The following is a 20,274-nucleotide window of genomic DNA, read 5'->3' as shown; positions in this document are numbered from 1 at the left end:
CAACATAGAAGCACGCGTCGCGAATATTGGAACAGCAACCGATGCTCCAATAAAGGAGAATGACGTGAAAGCTGCGATGAACCGACAACGGCGCTCAGTAAAATTGGCGCTCACGAATTTCGAATCGCAAATTCGCATTCTGTATGCACGCATGTAGAAGCGCCCGCAGCTTGCAATGGAGGCTTCCAGGCGCATCCCTCGCAAAGCGAGTGCCGTAGGCGCACGAAACGGGTGCGACAATGCGGGAGCGGAATACAAAAAAACCTACGAGATACAAGAAGACAATAACAAAAGAACGCATAGAAAATGTGGGAAACAACTAGTAATCGAAATGCGCCGTCAAGAAAGTGTGTTGTCAACGAAGTTTCGCACTCAGTCGCAAATTCTTATTTTCCCCAGGGATTAAATTAAGATGCACGGCCTAAGCGGGACACCGAGTGGCGTTGAACGGAGGCCGCCCGGAAACGTTCGTTCAGTGGGATGGATGCCCGCAAGCATCGAAGTCGGCGAATCATCAAGGAAATTGCTATTGGATGGCAACTGCGGTGCCAGCGGCAGCTTCTTTTGTAGGCTACGTGATTCGCACGAAAGAGCAGAAAGTGTTGCAAGTACATCAGAACGAGAAATACACAGCACGGCTGAGACTATCGCTGTTGTGCCAGTAGAGACAGAGAAAAAACGTCTTATGACGGAAAGGCGATCCAACGCCACGTAATTCAGCGATCCGAAAATTCTTACCTCCTTTTGGGTTTTCCTTAACATTATAGAAAGGGGTTGCTGGGCGCGTTGAAGTTCGTTGAAGACAATTGATGCGCTGCTCATTCGGTTAACGATGCGCCGCCACGTTTAGGAAAGCACCTTAGGGGCTGTTACAGCGCATTAGAGCCGTTGAGACAGTTACTACGTTATGCGAGCAATTTTAGGGCACGAGAGTTAGAAGGAACGTTTACAAGATACGTAAACAAGCGACGTATGTGTAGACAGGTCACGCGCTGAACTCGCAGCGAGAACAGCAGGCTCCCCACAGCAGCCACTATTCTCAATAAGAATTTTGAGTTGCACATAATTTCGTCCTGATTGGTTGCAACATTGCCTTTTGTGGCTTCAGAAATACAGTATGTTACGCAAATTACTAGCCACGAATGCTGCACGAAAGCGCACTGTTACTGCGTCTGATTCCCATATTGCCGTAGAGCCGCGCTAAGTCAATAAAGTTCCTTCAGAAAAGAAACGAAGCTGCTATAAGCCTAAATGTTTCATAGTCCTGGCAGTGTCATCTGTTACCCATAAAACTCTTTCAACTATAATACACTGGATAGTGAGGTCTATAGCTAACCCACCCTGTTTAATATGTTCGTGCTGAACGGCAAATTTTAAAGCGCAGCTTTTGGGTTTCCATTCCTGTTTTTCCGTTTCCTTGAGCTTCGTCGCCCACGTAACCGAGTGAAAGAGCACAGCGAAGGATGAGAGAGCGAATGTGGAGCGCAGCAGGAAATGAAAGAGAGCGATAAAGAAGATGGGGGGAGAAGGAAAGTGGAGGACGAGAGTGGAGCATGTCCTTGAGGAGGAAAGCGGAGGAAGAGGGTATGGCGAAAGCATGAGAAGAAAAGGGTAGTGTGCGCATGAAAGGCTCTGCGGCGACGATGGCTACCAGACGGCGCTGGAGTGCTGCGCGTCAGACACAGCGAAACAAAGCGCTGCATGAGCGGATGTCTGTGTGCGGCAGCTGCTGCAAATCCTGCCCATGCGTCACACACGCGCGGCCTCTCGTGATCTGTTTAGGGAGGAAGTCGCTCCACACTTCCCTCAGACGCAGGAAACACCTCAAGGAGTAATGTGCTATTCGTGTGGCTCTCTGTATCATCCACCCAAATCGTCCCAGAAATCATCTCATTGGCAAGAATACGCTGCTCTTCGGAACCGGAAAGTCACCTGCTTCATTTCGACAGAATTATTTTCATCAAACATCCCCTAGACTAAAAAGTATTGCCCCTTCAAGTTTCGAAGCGCTGACGGCTTTGCTAGGCAAAACCTACCACTGCTGCGTTTCGGCATGGCTGACGAAACGTCGGCATCTGATACCAACTCCATTCCAACTGCTAACGAGTCGGATGATCATGAAGGAGAATATGCAACGCCCGGAAAAGTCCGAAAGCCTCGACTTGCTACCCGCGAAAGTTTCGACCTTTATGCGGCCGGTGTCCAACTGCCAGCATAACCTTCCGCCATCCCCGCAGAGCTGCTCGACATTCTCCCAACTTTCATAGGAGCGGCAAAGCTACCGGCGCATGCTTGTGCCGCCGTTTCAGTCCATCTATGTGGTGGCAACGGCGTCGCCATTCTCAAGACCCACTACATCGACCTCGTCAGCCAACTTCTCCGGGCTGAGAGTACCACGCTAGCTGGCCGCACGTATGCGTTTCTCATACCTCGTAGCTCCCACCAACTAGTGCCGCGGCATTATCCACGGAGTTGCCCCTTAAATCTACCCCTTAAATAAAATAAAATAAAATAAAATAAAATTTATTCATTACAAACAAAGAAATAGTTACAATTTTGTCTTACATACGAAGGTCCCAAAGACGAAGACTGTAACCGGGACCCTCAGTGGGTAATTATAAGAAAAAAAATTACCTAGGTGGCAGGAGAGAAACAAAATTTATGCAATGTACACTAAGAGAAACGAAGAGCTCTAGTGCAATAACAGTTGCAGAGCTATTGCGCCTTCTCAGTGATCGTCAACTGGGCCGCCTATTCAGCTCTGTGCAGGGCCATTAGCTACTGCAGCTGTGTGGCATCCAGCCCATTGACTTTCCTCTGCACACCCCTCAACGAGCGCTTCTCAGCAATCTCGGCTTTGCCCCTATACCCTCTAATATGACCCCAAATCTTCATGAGGGACCACAAGGCCGTGCTCAATTCCACGACCCTTTCCCACCTGACACTTCGACATGCTACGTTGATGCAGCGAATTGCCAAACTCATAGATCCACTGCTTGTATCACAACGTCCACACTCCTCGAGGTTCCCGTCAATTTTACGGTTAGTCCATTGTCACTTCGTACCTCCCCTCTATCCCTTGCATTTGTCTCGATCGTTTACGCAACTCAAGAACTAACCCTACCCCCACCATCTCCTCCGTGTCGCATTTTCTCGGACTCCATGGCGTCAATGCGGGCTCTTAGCGACAACAGAATTCCTAATATTCTTCATAACAACCTTTCTAATGCTCCCTCCCTGCTCACACCTGCTTTAGTCACTGTGGTGTAGGTAAAAGGTTCAATGGTCATGTTGTCTGGTGGTTGGCTTAGCGTCGAATGGTGCACGAAGATCGGCGCTCCCCCTTACGTTCTTTTCATCGCATGCTTTGCGTTCCACTGCAGTCGCGAAATAGACGCGAATAATACTGAAGTGCTGATTGCATATATCACTCAAAAGCTCTCACACTGCTGGCTTTCTGTTTGATGAAAGAGCTGCCTCAACATGATGCCTCACCATGATTGCGTTATGTCGTGCCTACATTACTTACTATAAAGCTGTTTGCTTTGCGGCTGGCATGTGACGGTAGCTGCAGGAGGGAAAACTGATTGCTGGTTCGGATACGAGAATTTAGCGTGCAGCAGATGTATTTGAAAGCCGACTTGTGCGCGCGCCTTCCCCATTGAAGAGTGCACCTTCCTATACGAACTAAACAACACGCACTGCGTTTATATTTTTGTATAAGGATGAACACGTGCGGCACACTTCTGTAGTCAATTTGATGGGATCCGTTTTCGTACGAGAGGCGAAACTATTTCAAAGCACACTACGTACACAAAGCATTGCCTGGAAGTGTTGAAAAGTTCCAGAACGTTAACCAGCGATACTTGTTCCCAGCGATAGATGCATGTAGGAAACTTGCCATAGAGCTGATATGAAAATTTGAATCAGTGGTTGCGGCATACGTACGTTCTAGAATTGTGCAGTTTTTTTTGTAGTTTTGTACTTTTGCGAACTAGCCATCCTAGACTTGTTATCACGGCGTAAGCTGTTATGGCCTCATTCCAATAGCAGTTTCGGTTGGGGATAGTGACCCCAGCTGCAGCCGGTATGTGGTGTCCCTCACAACTATCGGCTAGCGCGCGAGAAGACGCGCAATTTCACAGGCTTGCTAACTTTTCATTGCAGCTACATATTGGAGCGCGTATAAAGCCATACTTTTCCAAGTGGTTCGCGCTTTAATGATTCGTGCATGCACACGTTTATATCTCACATTAGGATGATGCATACTTTTCAAAAGGAGGAAAATGCCGCGTTTGTAGGGTGGCAAGGGCCATGACGAAAAGACATATCGCCATTTAGAAGAAACATGGCGAATAATAAGTCACTGGCGCGTGGTACTGAGCAGTCCGCTCTTGCAACTGTTCCTGCCGACCGAGTGCTTCGGATACTCAACTGTCCATTTGCATCGTATCGTGAGACTTATGAAAGGATGTGACGTGCCCCATGTAGTTTTGCTACCTGTGTTACCTCTTCGCAACGCGTTCGCAAAGCTGCGAACTGCTGATGAAGAAGTGACTCGTAGAGCTACACGCGCGGTTACAATCAGGTAACGTGGCGCTCAGCAGACCACTGTGCACAGAGCAGCGCAAGCCGCAGTTCGTCTTCGAAGCTGGGCGCACAGTTTAGTTGGTTCTCAAGAAAACGATGCAAAATAACTTCGCCGCGAAACCCGTCTAGTGCGTGCTGCTGAAAATGCCATCGTACATATTAAGCACCAAGACCCTCGGGTTCGTGCTGCCAAAATACGGCCCGACATCTTTTCCGCGAAGACCCTCGTGTGCATGCAGTAAAAGAAGTTCGGCAGCACGTTGCACTTCTGTAACACGAAAAGGCACCTGCTGCGCACTTCGTAAAGGACCGTCTCGCATTTTTATTTTATTCTTGGCGATTGCACGTTTTTTGGCACCATTGTTCAGGAATGAGACCACAAAAATGAATAAGCAGATATAAATAAGTCAGTAACTCTAAGCTACAAATTTCAATTCTAACGTTTATCAAAGAAACAGACAATTGCGTTGGAACGCTTTTATATGACAAGCAAAGGGCGCCGTGCTAAGTATTCGCACAAAGTATGCTGTCGCGTGAAGATTCAAAGAGATTGAAGGCTTCGATGGACGACCAAACAGCGACAATAGGCGCCATATTGCTCTAGGAAAGAAATGAAACTTAAATAATCCGACCGCAAAAACGAAGCAGTGCGAGAAATGAAATAATGAAGTCAGTCTTGCCGAAGTATATCCTAAAAGAGCAATGGGGCGTTAAGCATACTGGCTACGTTACGCCGATCACGTATAGCAGACTTATGCGTGTGGTTAACAAACACGAAAACGTCGCTTGACCGCAAGAGAATTCGGAGAAAATATTTGGCGCGATGCAATGTCATTCAAAGAGAATGAACATAGAAAAAAGTCAGAGCTGCATTGACGTTCTTGCTCAAAAAAGATAGGTGGGAATGGGGGGTGAATCCTGAGCAATAAAGGTTGTGGCTTAAAGGGCTCTGTGTTGAATAGAAAACAGTAAAAATCCAGGGTAAGAAATGAGTCTAGCTGTGGAGAAGACGAAACTGAGCACAACATCAAACAGCATGCGAGCGTGCAGGCGGCTGGCAGGGGTGGAGCACGGAAAAGAATCCCTCGTAGTTTTGTCGGCGTGTAGCTCACACCACCCATGCCGAAGTCGTTGGGAACACGAAAATGGCACTTCCGACCCATTTGAGCACAGCACGTCCGCGAGCTCGAGCAGTGAGACGTTCAGCGCGCTGCAAAATAAGGTCGAGCGTGAAGGCACATTGACTCTGAAGATAACACGAATTCCGGACACGGTTTAAGGCGCAACGAAGAAGGGAGGCCTTAGGAAAGCAAGCTCGAGCAATCACAATGGAACCAGAAGCTCGGAGAGTGCGAGAGCTACGAAATATGAGCACATAGAGGGACTGGGGAACGATTTCTCGCTTTGCCCTAACGGAGCCGTTGTGATATCCGTGACATTTTTGGGAGGTTTTTGCGAGCGGGAAGTTGGCGGGGAAGGATGCGGGGAAGAGCTTGAGAAAACTTAAGTCGTTTATGAAATGGGCCGAGGAAGTAGATCGAGCTCGCCGGGTCGTGAGAGCCGATTGCGGATAAAGGCATCAGAGTGTGAGGAAAGTGGCGTGCAGTTCAGACACGTCCTCTACTTGCATGTGCAATGGGGTCGGTAGGCTGTCTGAGGAGTGGAGAAGAATAAACAAATATTGCATAGCAGTGGACGAGGAGTGTAAGATCTTCCGAGGACGAGATGGAAGGTTCTCTGTCCACATATTATCGTTCGCAGTGTCGCTGGAGCAGGTTGCGTGCTAAAGCATTCTTCAGCAAACAGCACTGACAGAGACTCCGCAGCTGCATTTCAGGCAGGTGCACTTCCTTCGAATACAGGCACATAAAATAATTGGCGACACCTGAAGAATACTTCGACCGCGCTTTTTTTTTTCTCTTTCTGGTACAGCACTCATGCCTTAATGAGCGCTTCCGTATACGGGGTGCTAAGTCGTGCTCCTTCCAGAAAAGCAAAGATGGCGTGTCTGTTCTCTACGTAATATTTTCCTCTCTGTCGTTGTCATATATATATATATATATATATATATATATATATATATATATATATATATATATATATATATATATATATATGTGTGTGTGTGTGTGTGTGTGTGTGTGTGTGTGTGCGTGTGTGTGTGTGTGTGTTTGTGTGTGTATGTATGTAAAACAATATATATATATATATATATGTGTGTATATATATTGTGACAGATACGAAAGGCACGGACAAGAAGAAGGCAGAGAAGACGAAGAGAACAAGGAGTTTGAGAGGCCGGGCTGCGCTACAATCATGCTACGATCATCGTCCATTTCCTGTAAATAAATCCATTTCTTCGCAACTCTTCGTAAGAGTTGTGGTGGAAGGTGCGGGGTAATCGGCACCCGAAGACGGAGGCTGAACCAGAAGTTCTTCGATGGAGCCGTCGCCTTGCTGAACTCTCACCGAATCAACCGGAGTTGAACATATCCCACGACGCAGATGAACAACGGCCCATTCCAATTGCTGCGCCGAAAAGTTCCGTTCTACAACTGAGAGATGCACGTCCCTTCGCCGGAAGATCGGACGAAGACGTTGAGGAATGGCTCATCCACTATCACCGGGTGAGTGCCGCCAACAAGTGGAACAGCGCTTCTCAGCTTTCGAACGTCGTGTTCTTTCTAACGAATACTGTGCTCTTGTGGTTCGACAATCACGAGGAAACGTTCACAATATGGGAAAGATTTGTTTCGGAAATCAAAGAGCAATTCGGTGACTCCGCGACGAAAAAGAAAAGGGCAGAACAGATGCTACTGCAATGTGCGCAAGTGCCAGGCGAAACCTGCACGATATACATTGAGGCGGTTATAAAACTGTGTAGGATGGTGAACTCTGTAATGTCTTAGGAAGACAAAGTCGGGCACATCCTGTAAGGAATTGCCGAAGATGTTTATAATTTCCTTCATCGCAAAAGACAGCCTGGCTTCCGTCGCTGACATCATTCGGCACTGTCGTACTTTCGAGCAACTGAAGACGAGGCGTATCACGCCGAAGTTTGGCAGGCTAGCCAATGTGACGACAGTTTCAAGCGTGGGCAGCAACCAGCCCCTCGATCTGGCTACCCTGGCTCCGTATAATCGGCTCAGCCGAGTGTGATGGTGCATCCGCTTGGCTTCCTCGCTTTTGTAGCCAAACGCACTGCGCGCAGCTGGGTACCTTTTATCCCGCAATCATGGCGTTGCTGGAACTCTAGCACTGTGCTCGCCTTCGAGCAAGGCCGTGTCCCCATGCTCTGACGTCATCTCTCGCGTCATCGACAGCAGTACAGCGCAACGGCGCTGACGGCGATGGTGCTATGAAAGACGGGCCACTCGCATAATCGCATATGAATGACGTGTTATACAATATACAAACTAGAATAAAGTGAAGAAATAAGGGCACGCTTTTTTGGGTAAGTATATGGTGCGTAGGTGCTTCATCGTGAACGATTTTGCAAGAGTAAGATATAGTCCGGCTGTAAGGGAAAACATCTTGGAGAACAAGCGGGTAATTTTTGTTGTCTACCAAGCGCATACATACAATAAGCCAATAAGCGACAAGTTAAGAGAGTGTTCCTTGTACTCTCGGTATGTGTTGTCTGTGGTCGCCACCTAAAGGAACCATTACCACCTCGCCCAATCTTGTATAACTGCACATATGACAACCCTGTAAAAAGAAAAGAACAGTTCAGCGCACTTGTGAAGCATGTATCTCGCCAAAATTTCATCCGTCCGTGTTTCTTTTTTATTTTTGCTTACATATGGCTTTATCGCTGGCGTCGTACTGTGCATCGTATTTCGCTGTTGCAATCAACAGTATTTTAATATCGAAAACAGGGTGGTACCGTAAAAGAGGGAGGAGGGAGATGCGAGCTTTGAAGGAACGTCGGTGCGGAAGAACCTGGCTGCACGGCTCAAATCTCTTCTTTCGCACTCATTCACTCAGCGGCGTTGCAGATCTGCTGCTGGCAGCTGGCTTGGATCCACCCAATGATGGATGAAGAGCGGAGGCACGCTGGAACTCCGCACTCATTTCCCCGCTACGCCCACCTCGAGGCAGCAAATTGAGTCTTTCTCCCGCGACTGCCTTAGCTTTCTCGTCTGCTTGCCGGCTTATAAGGGATACCGATGGCAACTCACGAAAATGATTAACTGTCTGCGAGAGAAACAAATTCGCAGAACGCTGGATAACTGCGTTAGACAGGTGCTTTAGAGCAAATTGCATTCCCCTGAAAGAGTGCGAATTTCGATGAAATATAGAGCCCCTTTGCAAAAAAAAAAATGTATTTGATCGCGGCAAGATCTTTTGTGACTGCACCTGAAAAGCTTTAAGATGGAATAAAAACTTGCCGCGTGGCGACCGGCAGTCTGCTTACAATGCAGTAAATTGTATTTCTAATTGGATCGGTTGATGACCTAATATAGCAGCCAAGGGAGAAGTTACAACGCAAGAACACTACCCGAAATGTCTTAGTCCCTCTAGGCACCAAGAAACATGATGGCAGAATTTAGAACGATGTACTTTGCAATATACCTACGCTTAGTCCTCCTAATTTGCGGCCTTCAATGCACGATGGCCAACCAGTAGTAATGTTTGCTTCGGTCAAAGACTGCGTGTTCGCACATCAACAACAGGAAAGTAAACCAAAAGAAAGCACCGCCTTGTGCAAGACATAAAGATAGACGGGATGGGAAAGGTAGGGTGGTTAACTGGATGAGATCCTGGTTTGCTACCCTGCACTGGGATAAGGATAAGGGGAAACGAAAGATGGAAGGAAACAGCGGAGAGAAACAGCAAACTAGCAGAAAAGAAATCTTGGGAAGGTTGTGAACTTCCATGAGAATTACAGCCTCTCCAATAGACCGCTCGAACGTAAAAATTTGAAGAGTACCTTCACTGTCTTGTGGTGTGACCATACCGTATAGGTCGGCGCTCCACGATTGTCTGCTCAGAAAACGGCCAGTTGTCAAGACTCGTAAGCGCGGTCACGAGTGACTGACTGCCTGTGTGCGCTGTATCGGGGACAATGGCAAAGAACGTGTTCGATAGTTTCTTCTTCGCTGCAATGGTCACACGCAGCATTATCCTCCCATCCTATGCGGAAAGCAAACGACTTCGTGAATGCGACGCCAAGCTACAATCGGTAAAGTTCCGTTGTCTCAGGTCGCAAGAGACAGACTTCAATGTAGCCTTTTCGGAGAATGTGCTGTACCTTTTCGGAGAACGTCATGCTGCATTTTAGGCGCAAGGGCACTATGCAGATAATTTGTTGAAATAAAAGTGGTCAATTGCTTACCATGCTACAAATTGCTCACGTCGTATCACGAGGCCGGGGAACAAACCAAAAACGATATAAAATAGATTGCGCATGTAAAAACTTTCACGTGAAACACGGCGCAGCTGCCCAACATGCCACAAAACGAACTAATAAAGCTAAGCAATCGTGAAGGGTTCGCATCACTGCAGCGCTCACAAGGAACCATGGAAACGAACCTGTGCGTGCTAATGTGCTTCTTTATGTTTGCGTTTTATTTAATCATGAAGCTGCGGGCGCTTTACAAATGCGTGTGAAAAGGAAAGTGCAAGTTCTAGAAAAAATCCGAGTATGGGACAGCTCATGAACACATCTGTTGAGAATCCACGGATGTAAGCCGTTACAAGAATTTACGAACAGGTGGTGGCCACTAATACGCAGGGCATATACTATTTCTATTTAGGGATCAACTACACCAGTTGGATACCCGTGCGTACTTCACTTCATTTCAATTTTATATGAAATACGGCGCTACGAGCTATGAAAGATAGACTGGTCGTGGAGAAGAGCCGGATCGATAAACTTTAGCAGGGAAGAAGTTTGGGCGTGTTGGTGAGATACATACAGACTGGGAAACATAGCGCAAAAAATGACACAGGCACAAGCAGGAACACAGGACGAGCGCTAGCTTTCAACAATGGATTTATTGCAGCTGGAGAGTATATATATATATACTCATTGGGACGCCACTGCAATAGACACACTGAAGGGAAGGAGGAAAAGAGTCATGTGACTACTATGCCCAAAAATTGTTGAATTGTCGAAAGTTAGCGTATCGTCCTGTGTTCTTGCTTGTCCCTGTGTCATTTTTTGCGCTATGTTTCCCAGTCTGTATGGATAGATAAAATCGGCGATAAGACATGACTCCAGAAAAGGTACATATTCCGGCATGTTGAGCGAACCGCTCTAACCCATTTCTGTCTTCTTCTACACAGACATCCGACGCCGAAGAAAAGTCAATGGTCCCCTGGCTCACTGTCGAATGTACGCACTCGTTCGCATGAGTGATGCAAGATCATGCTATCCAGCCCCGCCCTGCAAGACTAACTCCGACTGATGCACAGGGACCAGAAGGCCCTGGAAGCATATGTAACCCTTGAAAAGGGAGCCACCCCATCAGGTTCATAAGGCGCTCTATTTCATTACGGGTCAATAAAGTTGTTTCTCTCTCGCTCTCTCTCGCAGATACGTGGGCTTCAGCTTATTAAATCGCATGCTATAGTTTTCAGCCCCTTAGCGTGCCGAAAGAAATAACCCCTGTCACGTCCTTATCAAAGCAGAAATAGCAACGAAAAAATGTGTGAGAAAGGAAACACCTAGGAGTATTATACCCGTGTCACACGGGCGTTTGGAAGGCCTTCCAACCCGATAGCCAGTTGACTCAAAGGTCAAGTTCGAGCTGCTACACGGGCGGTTTTGAAGGCCGTCGAGTCAATAGTCTATCGAGTCAACGGAGCACCTTACAACACTATCGAAATCTCGATGGCCTTTGAGCAACAGAAGCGGAAACAGCGTGAACATGCCCTCTCGTTCACAGTGTGCTCGTACTCACGGTTAGGAAAAATCAAATCAAACCAAAATGCTCTAAAAATACTATATATGAGTGTTATTAACTATTCAGGCAAGTATTTTTGCCACTTGACATCTGCGAACACACACCAAAACAGCAGCCGCATCTAGCGGCGCAAACGTTGCCGCAGTTTTACTACTCAACCACTTAAAAACTAAACATACGTGTGTGGCAAGGAATAAACATTTTTTTAAAATGTATGAGCAAACATAAAAGAAATTATTGTGCTTTTAAGAGGTTTTAATGTTGTTTAACTTTTCGTGACATGAAAATGAAAATAAAAATCTGCTGCGCCATACAATTTTGCGGAAAACGCCTGAACCACTCAGCGGCCTTTCAAAATTGCCGTGGATCAGCGCGACAACTCCTTTGAGTCGATAGAGTTGTGGTGTTTCGAAGGCCGTCGACTGGAAGGCCTTCCAAATGTGCCCATGTGACACTGGTATTAGGTGCACATTTTTCGGCTGATAGGTAGTCTCATTCATTTTCTCAGGATTGATTGGATTGATAAAGGAGGGCGCATCCGAAAGTCCTTGCCCCTATTTTTTAAAGCATATTATGGCTGTAAATGAGAAGTCAACATATCCATTCTCAGCTGTGGACCTTTCTTCGACCGGCCTCGCCTTATCTGCCGGTAGCTCCTCGGCACGGCACTGCTCTCAGTTGTTGAAGATGGTGGTTGTGCTTCACAAGTCCACGGCGTACGAGCAACGAAGTGGGATTCGTTTTCTGTGGTGCAAGGGACGAACGCCTGTCAAGTCCCCAAGGGAATGAGGTCCACATATAGGGCTAGGTGTCCCGCTTTGAAAAGTGTGAGGTGGTGGTGTTATGAGTTTGCAAAAGACAGCGAAGTCTTGCATGAGAATCACAGTCAGCCGGCCGAATTATGTACCACTGGGGAACCTCAAGTTTAGTGCTGCGATGGGACAAATGGGGGGGGGGGGGGTTTGAGGGGTGCCTGATGCGGTGTGGTGACTATGTAGAAATATAGCGTAAGGTACGTAAATAGTACGTGTAGTTTCAATTACCTGTATGTACTTTATTTTGGCTAATAAAAAATAGGGGCAAAGACTTTCTGGTTCGACTTCGTAACAATACCATTTCTCGCCGGCCGCGCTCTAGCGCAAGCAGCGTGATCACTCACTGCTCGTTGTTTCTGAACAAAATTTCTATTTTACTACTAACGAGAAACTACACTGATAACAACGAATATGCAAATTATAATGCTGTGGCAAGTTTTCTATACATCAGGCTTTCTCTTTTTTTTATGCTGTATGCTTACGTGTTTTTCTGTTTTCAATTGACCGTGCTTTTTTGGGCGCTTGTCATTGTCAGTTTAAGCAAGCAGCGTCTTCTGCTTTGCTGTGGCGCTTTCTGCAAAAGAAATATATAAAGGAGGCCGCGCCGTTCCGTGTGTCCCCGGCAGAGCTGCTTTTCGTAACGCGGTCTTTCAGCACAAAGAGTCATACTTCAACGGACCCGTTCACCCATGTATCAGGGTTATAAAACAGTGTAAACATTTATTAGCACATTCTAACGCATTCTGGCGAGTAATTCAGGTTAAACATTAGGGCACAGACGGTATGGCGCTTATCTTTATTCATTTAATGTTAATTCGAGATGACATGCGTTTTAAGACAGTACAATCTAGTTCTTTTGTCCGTTTCTTCATGCCATTGACGTGATGCGGGGTCAGCAGAATAGGAAATGAGATTTCTTTCAGGGAACACACATTCTCCATTGGCCATTGTCAGGTTTCTAGAAAAGGTGTCGAAGCTGCTGAAGGCTGACGGCCCTGTTACATCCGCATCAGAGCGTCCTTAATCACCGTCGTTGTCATTGAAATGCGCCGTTATCACCGTAACATCGTCATCATCGCGTGCATTCGTCCTGTCGTCGTTATGGTCACTGTAGTCCCATTGTCATCTCAGACCAGCAGCCTCAGCTACAGCTACAGAAGTCGTGGCTGGCGCTTATTGAATTCCTTTGACTGGTTTCGAAAGTTTCGTCTGGTTGTTTACCGCAACTTTACCATTGTTCCTCTCCAGTGGCAAAAGCGCTGCCCATTCTGTAACCATTGAACCATTCTGTAACGTGTTTGCCAACAAGGCCGGTTGCTTTGGGTGAACTAACCATTCCATGGCACCCGAGGGCTTTGTTCCTGGTGCAGAAATTAACTAAAATTATTCACTTTCTCCTTCGTCGTGCAGGTCAGACTCACCTATGCCACCCTCTTACACGGCGCTTGAGGCGGAACCCCAAACTCGAGGCCGAGCGCTGCTGGAGAAGGGGACGTGGACCAGCAGTGAAATCGAAGAGGCGAAAGGTAGGACACGGCATCCAAAAAACTTCTCTTGCATTTTTTTTGATGCATTAATAATGCCACAAACACCGCGGCCTTCGCTAGTTATCCTGCACAACGTTATTTGAATAAGCTCAGCAAGGCAGATCCTGCCGAGCTCGAAAAGCGCGGCTTCGGCATGTCTCGGGGCTGCTGCGTAATACGACCTCCGCACTAGGTTCTCCCTCCACGACAACTATCGTCCGCTTTCACTCAAGGCCCATGTTGTCTCTGGGTGGCTATGACACAAAAGCGTCCAATCTGCGACTTCCTTTCCCACGTCGTTCGACATGCACAGCCCTCCTCCAAACGTCGTGCCTTGTTTGGAGTCGCCAGGACAGGCCCGCTAACGTAACGCTATGTGGCGAGGTCGCACACAGCGCCGATACAGCTTGGTAAGTTGCTTTGCAAAAGGGCACACTGTTCCGTATTCTTTGTTCTTCTTCTGAAGGTGCCACTCTACTTTGTACCAGGACTTCGTCGGTGCTTCTTTCTGTTGTCGCTGACGCACTCATTTTTACCTTAACTGTCTATGCAGCGAAACCATCCTTGGAAGCCCAGCACGTTAGTTACGTGCGTACGATAATGCAAGCTGCTTTGTATGCCATTCATGCGCGTTCGTGCGCCTTCGAATTTGATGCTGTTTTACGTGAGCATGGCCAAGTTCTGCCTCAGGTATGGCGTGCTGGTGGAAAACAAGGAGGACATTAGGTGGGGAAATCTTTATTTCAAAGAAGAAATAAAATAAAAAAGAGAGAGGAAGAGACAGGGCAACTCTACGCAGTGCTTTATACCACAGTACATTGTTGCAGATAGGATTTACTTTATCAAGTAGCAAGGTGAGAGGAACTCAAGTTTCTTGGAGCACGAAACTTAAGTTAGGCTCGTTTTCTAGAAGCATTTGCCAAACGAAGCTTACTTACGCTCCAGCTGCATTGTAATTTTCTTCGGTTTGGCGAATAACTACATGGCAAAAAACAAAAGAAATAAGTGGTCGTGTGCTGAAATAAGAAAAAATAACTGCGTAGGCAAGTTGGCGATACACAAAAACACAACTGAAGCTAGGGCAGCGTGCTTCCCATACCTCATTCGCGACTGTAATTATCTTGTGCGCAAGGGTACATGCTGCTTTGGGCAAAATACAATTACCTACCCGTTTTTTTATGAGATTTCCATGTGCTTTTTCTGCGTCTCCTGGTATGCTAAGTGGATTCCTGGTTAGCGATATGGCTGTCTTTTTTTTATTTTTTCGCCTTCATCTTTGTCATGTGCTTGCCTTCCTATGTGAATGTAAAGGTGCCAAGCTAAGGTTTTGTATGCGAAATTCACCTGCATGTGTAATTTCTGCTTGTCTCCTGTGTACGTTTGAAGCCCTTCTTAGGCGTGAGTAATTAGCAACGGTCTATTAAAGCAAGTGCTTATCGCTACCTGTGACAAATGATAACTAGGAAAGGCATTTTAGTGGGGCTATCACGATCGCTTTCTTGAAAAGAAAAAAATCATAGGAAGGACACTGAACAAATCTGACCTACTAAAAAACTTCTGTTTGCCTACTCAGGACCCACTACCATCAACGTAAAAAGGTTACTCCGATAAAAACTGCACTGAGCGAAGGATCAGGGAAAAGAGAGAGAAATAGAATCGTAGGGTGACAATTTCAGACCATGTCAATTTTGTGACTTGGCTGATCTTGAACTTGTTGCAGGTTGATGTCGATGGAATAACCACCACAGCGGGGGAGCTGGTTAGAATCGAAGAGCCATCTGCATAAATGTGAAGCACGCTCACCATGCAGTAGAAGTCGACCGGCTTGTTTCAAGGCAAAAGTCGGCAAGGCGGACTTACTTCCATCTTCTGTAATTGAGGGACCCACTTGTGGTTGCTGGAGCACCACAGACTTACAGTCGTGTGCTTTTCGAAATTTGTGGAATCCTACCGCTTTTCCCTTGCACAAAATTTCACTTCCGATTGAAGGCTGAGCTTTATGGCAGATCATATATAAATAAAGTAGAGGCACTCCTAATAAAAAGCTGGTTGTAATATATGGCAGTGGGGGGACATTCTACAAAGATTACTTTCTTTATTTTTGAAAAATTGTTTTTCCGAATACTCAAGTATGTTGACAAATTGGCACCTCAGTGAATTACCGCATTTAAAATCGAGCAATAAGTCGGAATATTGCTTCGGGGAAGAACCAACACGTATTACTTCTTGATTTGCCAGTCTGATTGGCGTTGTAGGCATGCTTCTTGAAGCACAAATGTGACCATGGACATTGAAGCTTACCCCGCTTTGAAAGAATTTGCTGTTTACGTGCTATATTTAAACAGATATGCTACAATATTGTGAGGATAGACCAGAGGTAATGTCACGTAGAACGCACGCCAGTGCCGAAGCAAGTGTGAGATGGAACACTATCGCCACAGGCAAGTTTCTGGGACACATTCCGAAGAGGGCGATTGTCAGTGTTTTGGTTCTGTTAGTGGCACAAAATCTATTCCGGTCATTTTCTGTGGCACAAAAGATATTCAGCTTCGATTGTAATTGCATCCCAGCGCCAAAGAAAACGCTGTAATTCTGGGAGGTGAAATGAGTATAGGAAGACACAAGCGTATCGCTGAAAATCCACACTACTTTATTGTTGAGACACCCAGGGTGGTCGTCCACACTTCCTTGAGCGAATGCGAAAGCATACTTACTCTGCTCTGTAGACCATAAAAATTATGACCATTATGACCACAATTATGACCATAATTTCTTATGGCCTACTGAACAACATGAAGCCACTAGCCTAGCAACATTTACTTCTGCATATTTAGTTGCGTGAAGCCAACCACCATGTTCCCAAATTATGCTAGTCACCTCATGGACTGTCTCTCCTCTTTAAGAATGGAACACGATACACTATGCCGCAGAGCGAGAGAAAAAATTACCGACCCTTCTCCTGCCGGAAAAGGAGGGTAAGCGAAGCTTGTACTTCGTGCACCTGATCTTCGTCGTGGTTAAGTAACCCACAGGTCACGCGGCGGTATTGCTTCGGCCTCCCACTCCCGCAGCCCGGGATTTTCCTCTCGTTACTGTCCGATTGTCTGTGCTCGGGTGGCTCTAAAGTCGCGTTTATAGTCCGACCTTATCGGTGCGCAGGCGATCGTAGCTCGATGCCGGGCGCGTCGGAGCTCGTTGGCCACGTCCGGTTACGTTGGCTGCACCAGTGCATCGAACCATTAGTCTAGCTATAGACGCTGTTCTCGCCAAAGCGACGTAACGTGTGCGCGCGCTCACGCTACGTCGCACTTAACGGCTGGATTGGTGCGGCGACGGCGCGCTTCATGGGTGCGTTCTCGTCGCCGCTCGTCGAAGGCTGCCCGTTCCTCGGGGGAACGCGCAATGCGTGGCTGTCTCAACCGTTTCGCGAGGCTCAATTGAACAGAAACGAAGCCGGCGCTTCGCGCGATACTCAACTCTGCCCTTGCCCTCCCGGCGGAAGCGAAACGGCTCTGATTGGTTGCGCACCTGGTATGAGCGCGCCCCTGTGCAGTTGGAATCCTTGCTAATGACTCACGCTCCAGCTCCGGCGCAGCTGCCAACTCATCAAACCATGCTTTCCCGCAGCTGCTCTGCTTCTGGAGTAACTGTTTTTTTTTATGCGAAGCATATTACGAGGGCTCAACCCAGCTCCTCAGGCGCGGCGGTGACCATGAAATCACGTGACACCGTGACGTCACGACAGAGGAGAAGTGGCTTTGGCTCAACTCTTGCAAGACGGGCTGGGTGGGAATCGAACCAGGGTCTCCGGAGTGTGGGACGGAGACGCTACCACTGAGCCACGAGTACAACGCTTCAAAGCGGTACAAAAGCGCCTCTAGTGAATGCGGTGTTGCCTTAGAAACGCGCTGTTTCTAAGGCGTGCGTCTCTTGCTCAGGCGCACATTTCGTTGCCGCGCCGAACGCTGCTTTGCTCGACGCTCACCGCGTCCAATGCGGGGCGCGTAGTCGCTGCCCTGTAGCCCATTGTCTTACACCCCTTGGCGGGTCGACGGGAACGCTGTCGCGTTCCACTCTTGAAGGCGAAGAAGTAATGCATGAGTTGTTTCTTCGTCTAGCCGAACCAAATATAGCCAAGCAACAGCAGTTCACCAGGCTAAACAGTGGTTCAACAACTAAAATAAAGGCTAGTATGCTTCGCATCCTGGGCTTAACCTTACCTAAGCCACAGCCATTTTTTTTTCTTTTCTTATTGCGTAACCGCGACAACGCCACTTTGAGCCAATACAAGCTTCGACTGAAAATTTATTTTCTTGCGAAGGAAGAAGGTGGAATATTAGTGCCCGCCGTCCAGAGCATCGCTTGCAGTGGTCAGGTGAAGGCACCACAAAGTGGAAGCAGGCGTCAGTGTACAGACCCTTGCGGAGCTGTGTGCGCATTACAGAGCGCCAAGGAAGAGGCGGCTTATTGTTAGCATTGGTACTCGCCTGAAATAACCTACGAGCTAAGTTCATGTCTTTTGTTTCGCTATTTTTATCCTGTCAAAGTTATCGCAGTGTCTCGCCATCCCACTAGTGCTGTCGAGGCGCCCGATTTATAACCGCTTCGAAATCAAACCCCTCGTCTAGTTTACTTTTTTTTGCCTCGTTGGCAACTCCGTAAAGGAAAATCAAGGAAATTATTCAAGTAAACAAGCAGCCATAAATGAAAGTATAACAAAAAAAACGAAAGCTATAAAACCTAATTGTGCGCAATCTGCGACCGTTTTTTTTTTGTCTCCATCTTTATGTAGCTATTTTTTACCTTTTGAGAGGTCCGCATCAGTGACTGGCAGGCCTGAAAGACATTTGCGCGTTGGCTACGTGAGGGTGCACGTGGGCGTTCATAATGCCACGTATTCTCAGATCGCCGTACCTATTTCGATCGCGCGTCTCTGAAACCACATTTCCGTTCACAGCACTAAGAATAATGGCATCGTGTGTGTTCTTCCTAAGAAATTTCGCAATTTGTAAGTGTCTGGCACGGCATGCTACCCTGTCCGTTTGATTTTCTTTTTGCTTGCATTTAGCGAAAGGAGCTGAAAGAAATGTTCTAATGCAGGCTGAACCAGTGTTCAGGTCACCACCACGGGAATTGGCCAGTGGTCTTCGACCTCGAGCCATCGATTCCAAGATTGTATTTCTTCTCGTTACTAGGCTCTGTTTGCTTTTCCTTCTGCATTTTATTTCGCTTATATCTGATAAGTCGCCTAATTTTTTTTTGTCTGCGAGTCTCTGTACCTCGCTTCTCTTGGCAGTGACGGCACCGACACACCATAGACGCAGTCATGTTAAGTGTAGGTATTTTCGCTTCATTACTTTTTGTGAGGTTAGAAAAAGCAACACAGTACGCGATGGAGGCAAGAGATAAGAAATCGTGATAAGGAAGCAGAAAATGAGAGGCAGCGTTGTTGGTGACCTTGTTTTTATTTTATGGGTTCGCTACGGGCTGGATGGTGCGTGAACAGCATCGAAAGCTTTGAGGCCACAATTACGGTCCGCATTTTCGATTACATCCTGTGAGATGAAGGGGAGAGGTTGCTGCTTCGGGGTGCGTTGTGGCCAAGCTTCCAAGAACTAGCCCAATGCAATCTACGTAATGAACTCTGGCATGTTCACTCGTCTTCTTGGCTGACCTTTCTGTCTAGCTTGTTTATTTCCAGCAAACAAACATTAGTGTACCGATTACAACCCGCATATCTAGTTTCTTTCTTCTTTGTACGTTCACTTATCATTGACTGTGTTGGCACAGAACACCCACATATTCGGTCTCAGTATGCTTTTGTGGACACTCATTGACAAAGTGACTCCATTCTCCTGAACCGATATTTTAACCTTACCTTAAACTAAACTGCAGAACGGAGTTATTACGCTTCGGAAAGAACTGTGTTTAACTAAACAAAATGATACTTATAATTCTAAATAGATAGTAATTTTAAGTAAACCACAACGCCTCTTTTCTCGTATCTTTGTCTGTAGGATGCTGTGTGTCTTAACTGTACTACCACAGAGAAGAAAAAAAAATGGTTTAAGGCATTAATATGGTGCATTGTCAACGGAATTCTCACAACTACCGAGATGATTACTTGAAGTGTTATTATTAGTACTTTGATTTGAGGATATGTAATTTGGCGCATCAATATATACACAGCGCTGTATTTAAACTTTTACCTTGTTATCCTAAACTTCGTAACGTAATGATGTCCTGTGTTTATTTAAATATATTGATATACAATGCGTAATTTCTTCAACGTTAACGCCGTGGTTTCTTACGACAAAGAGCATGGAAAATGTAATGCATGAATGAATACTCACGTAGTCCGTAGCCTCATGTTTCAAACTGAGGCTACGCCGAGGATGACGAGGCCGCCTTTGACGAAGATAGGTCCTCCTA

At 46.7% G+C, this 20,274-nt stretch overlaps 1 protein-coding gene across 16 annotated transcripts in view; it reads left to right on the top strand.

Annotated features, from left to right (window-relative positions):
- The window catches only part of LOC135911416 (uncharacterized), a 989,518-nt gene that overhangs the window by 382,030 nt on the left and 587,214 nt on the right, over nucleotides 1-20,274 (top strand). For 9 of the 16 annotated variants that reach the window (XR_011513989.1, XR_011513988.1, XR_010567334.1 and 6 more), the window contains one exon: nucleotides 13,727-13,842. Coding sequence is in view for 5 of the 16 variants with exons in the window: in XM_070537275.1 (XP_070393376.1) it covers nucleotides 13,727-13,842 (116 nt within the window). In the remaining 11 variants the exon portion in view is untranslated. Of the gene's footprint in view, nucleotides 1-10,881; nucleotides 11,067-13,726; nucleotides 13,843-15,562; nucleotides 15,865-20,274 lie in introns of those variants that run through there. The other 7 variants (XR_011513994.1, XR_011513995.1, XR_011513993.1 and 4 more) reach the window with 2 other exon arrangements.

This window comes from Dermacentor albipictus, chromosome 4 (assembly GCF_038994185.2).
Source record: "Dermacentor albipictus isolate Rhodes 1998 colony chromosome 4, USDA_Dalb.pri_finalv2, whole genome shotgun sequence".
Lineage (NCBI taxonomy): Eukaryota > Metazoa > Arthropoda > Arachnida > Ixodida > Ixodidae > Dermacentor > Dermacentor albipictus.
The sequence above is the reverse complement of the archived record's forward strand: the minus strand, read 5'-3'. Positions and strand labels throughout refer to the sequence as shown.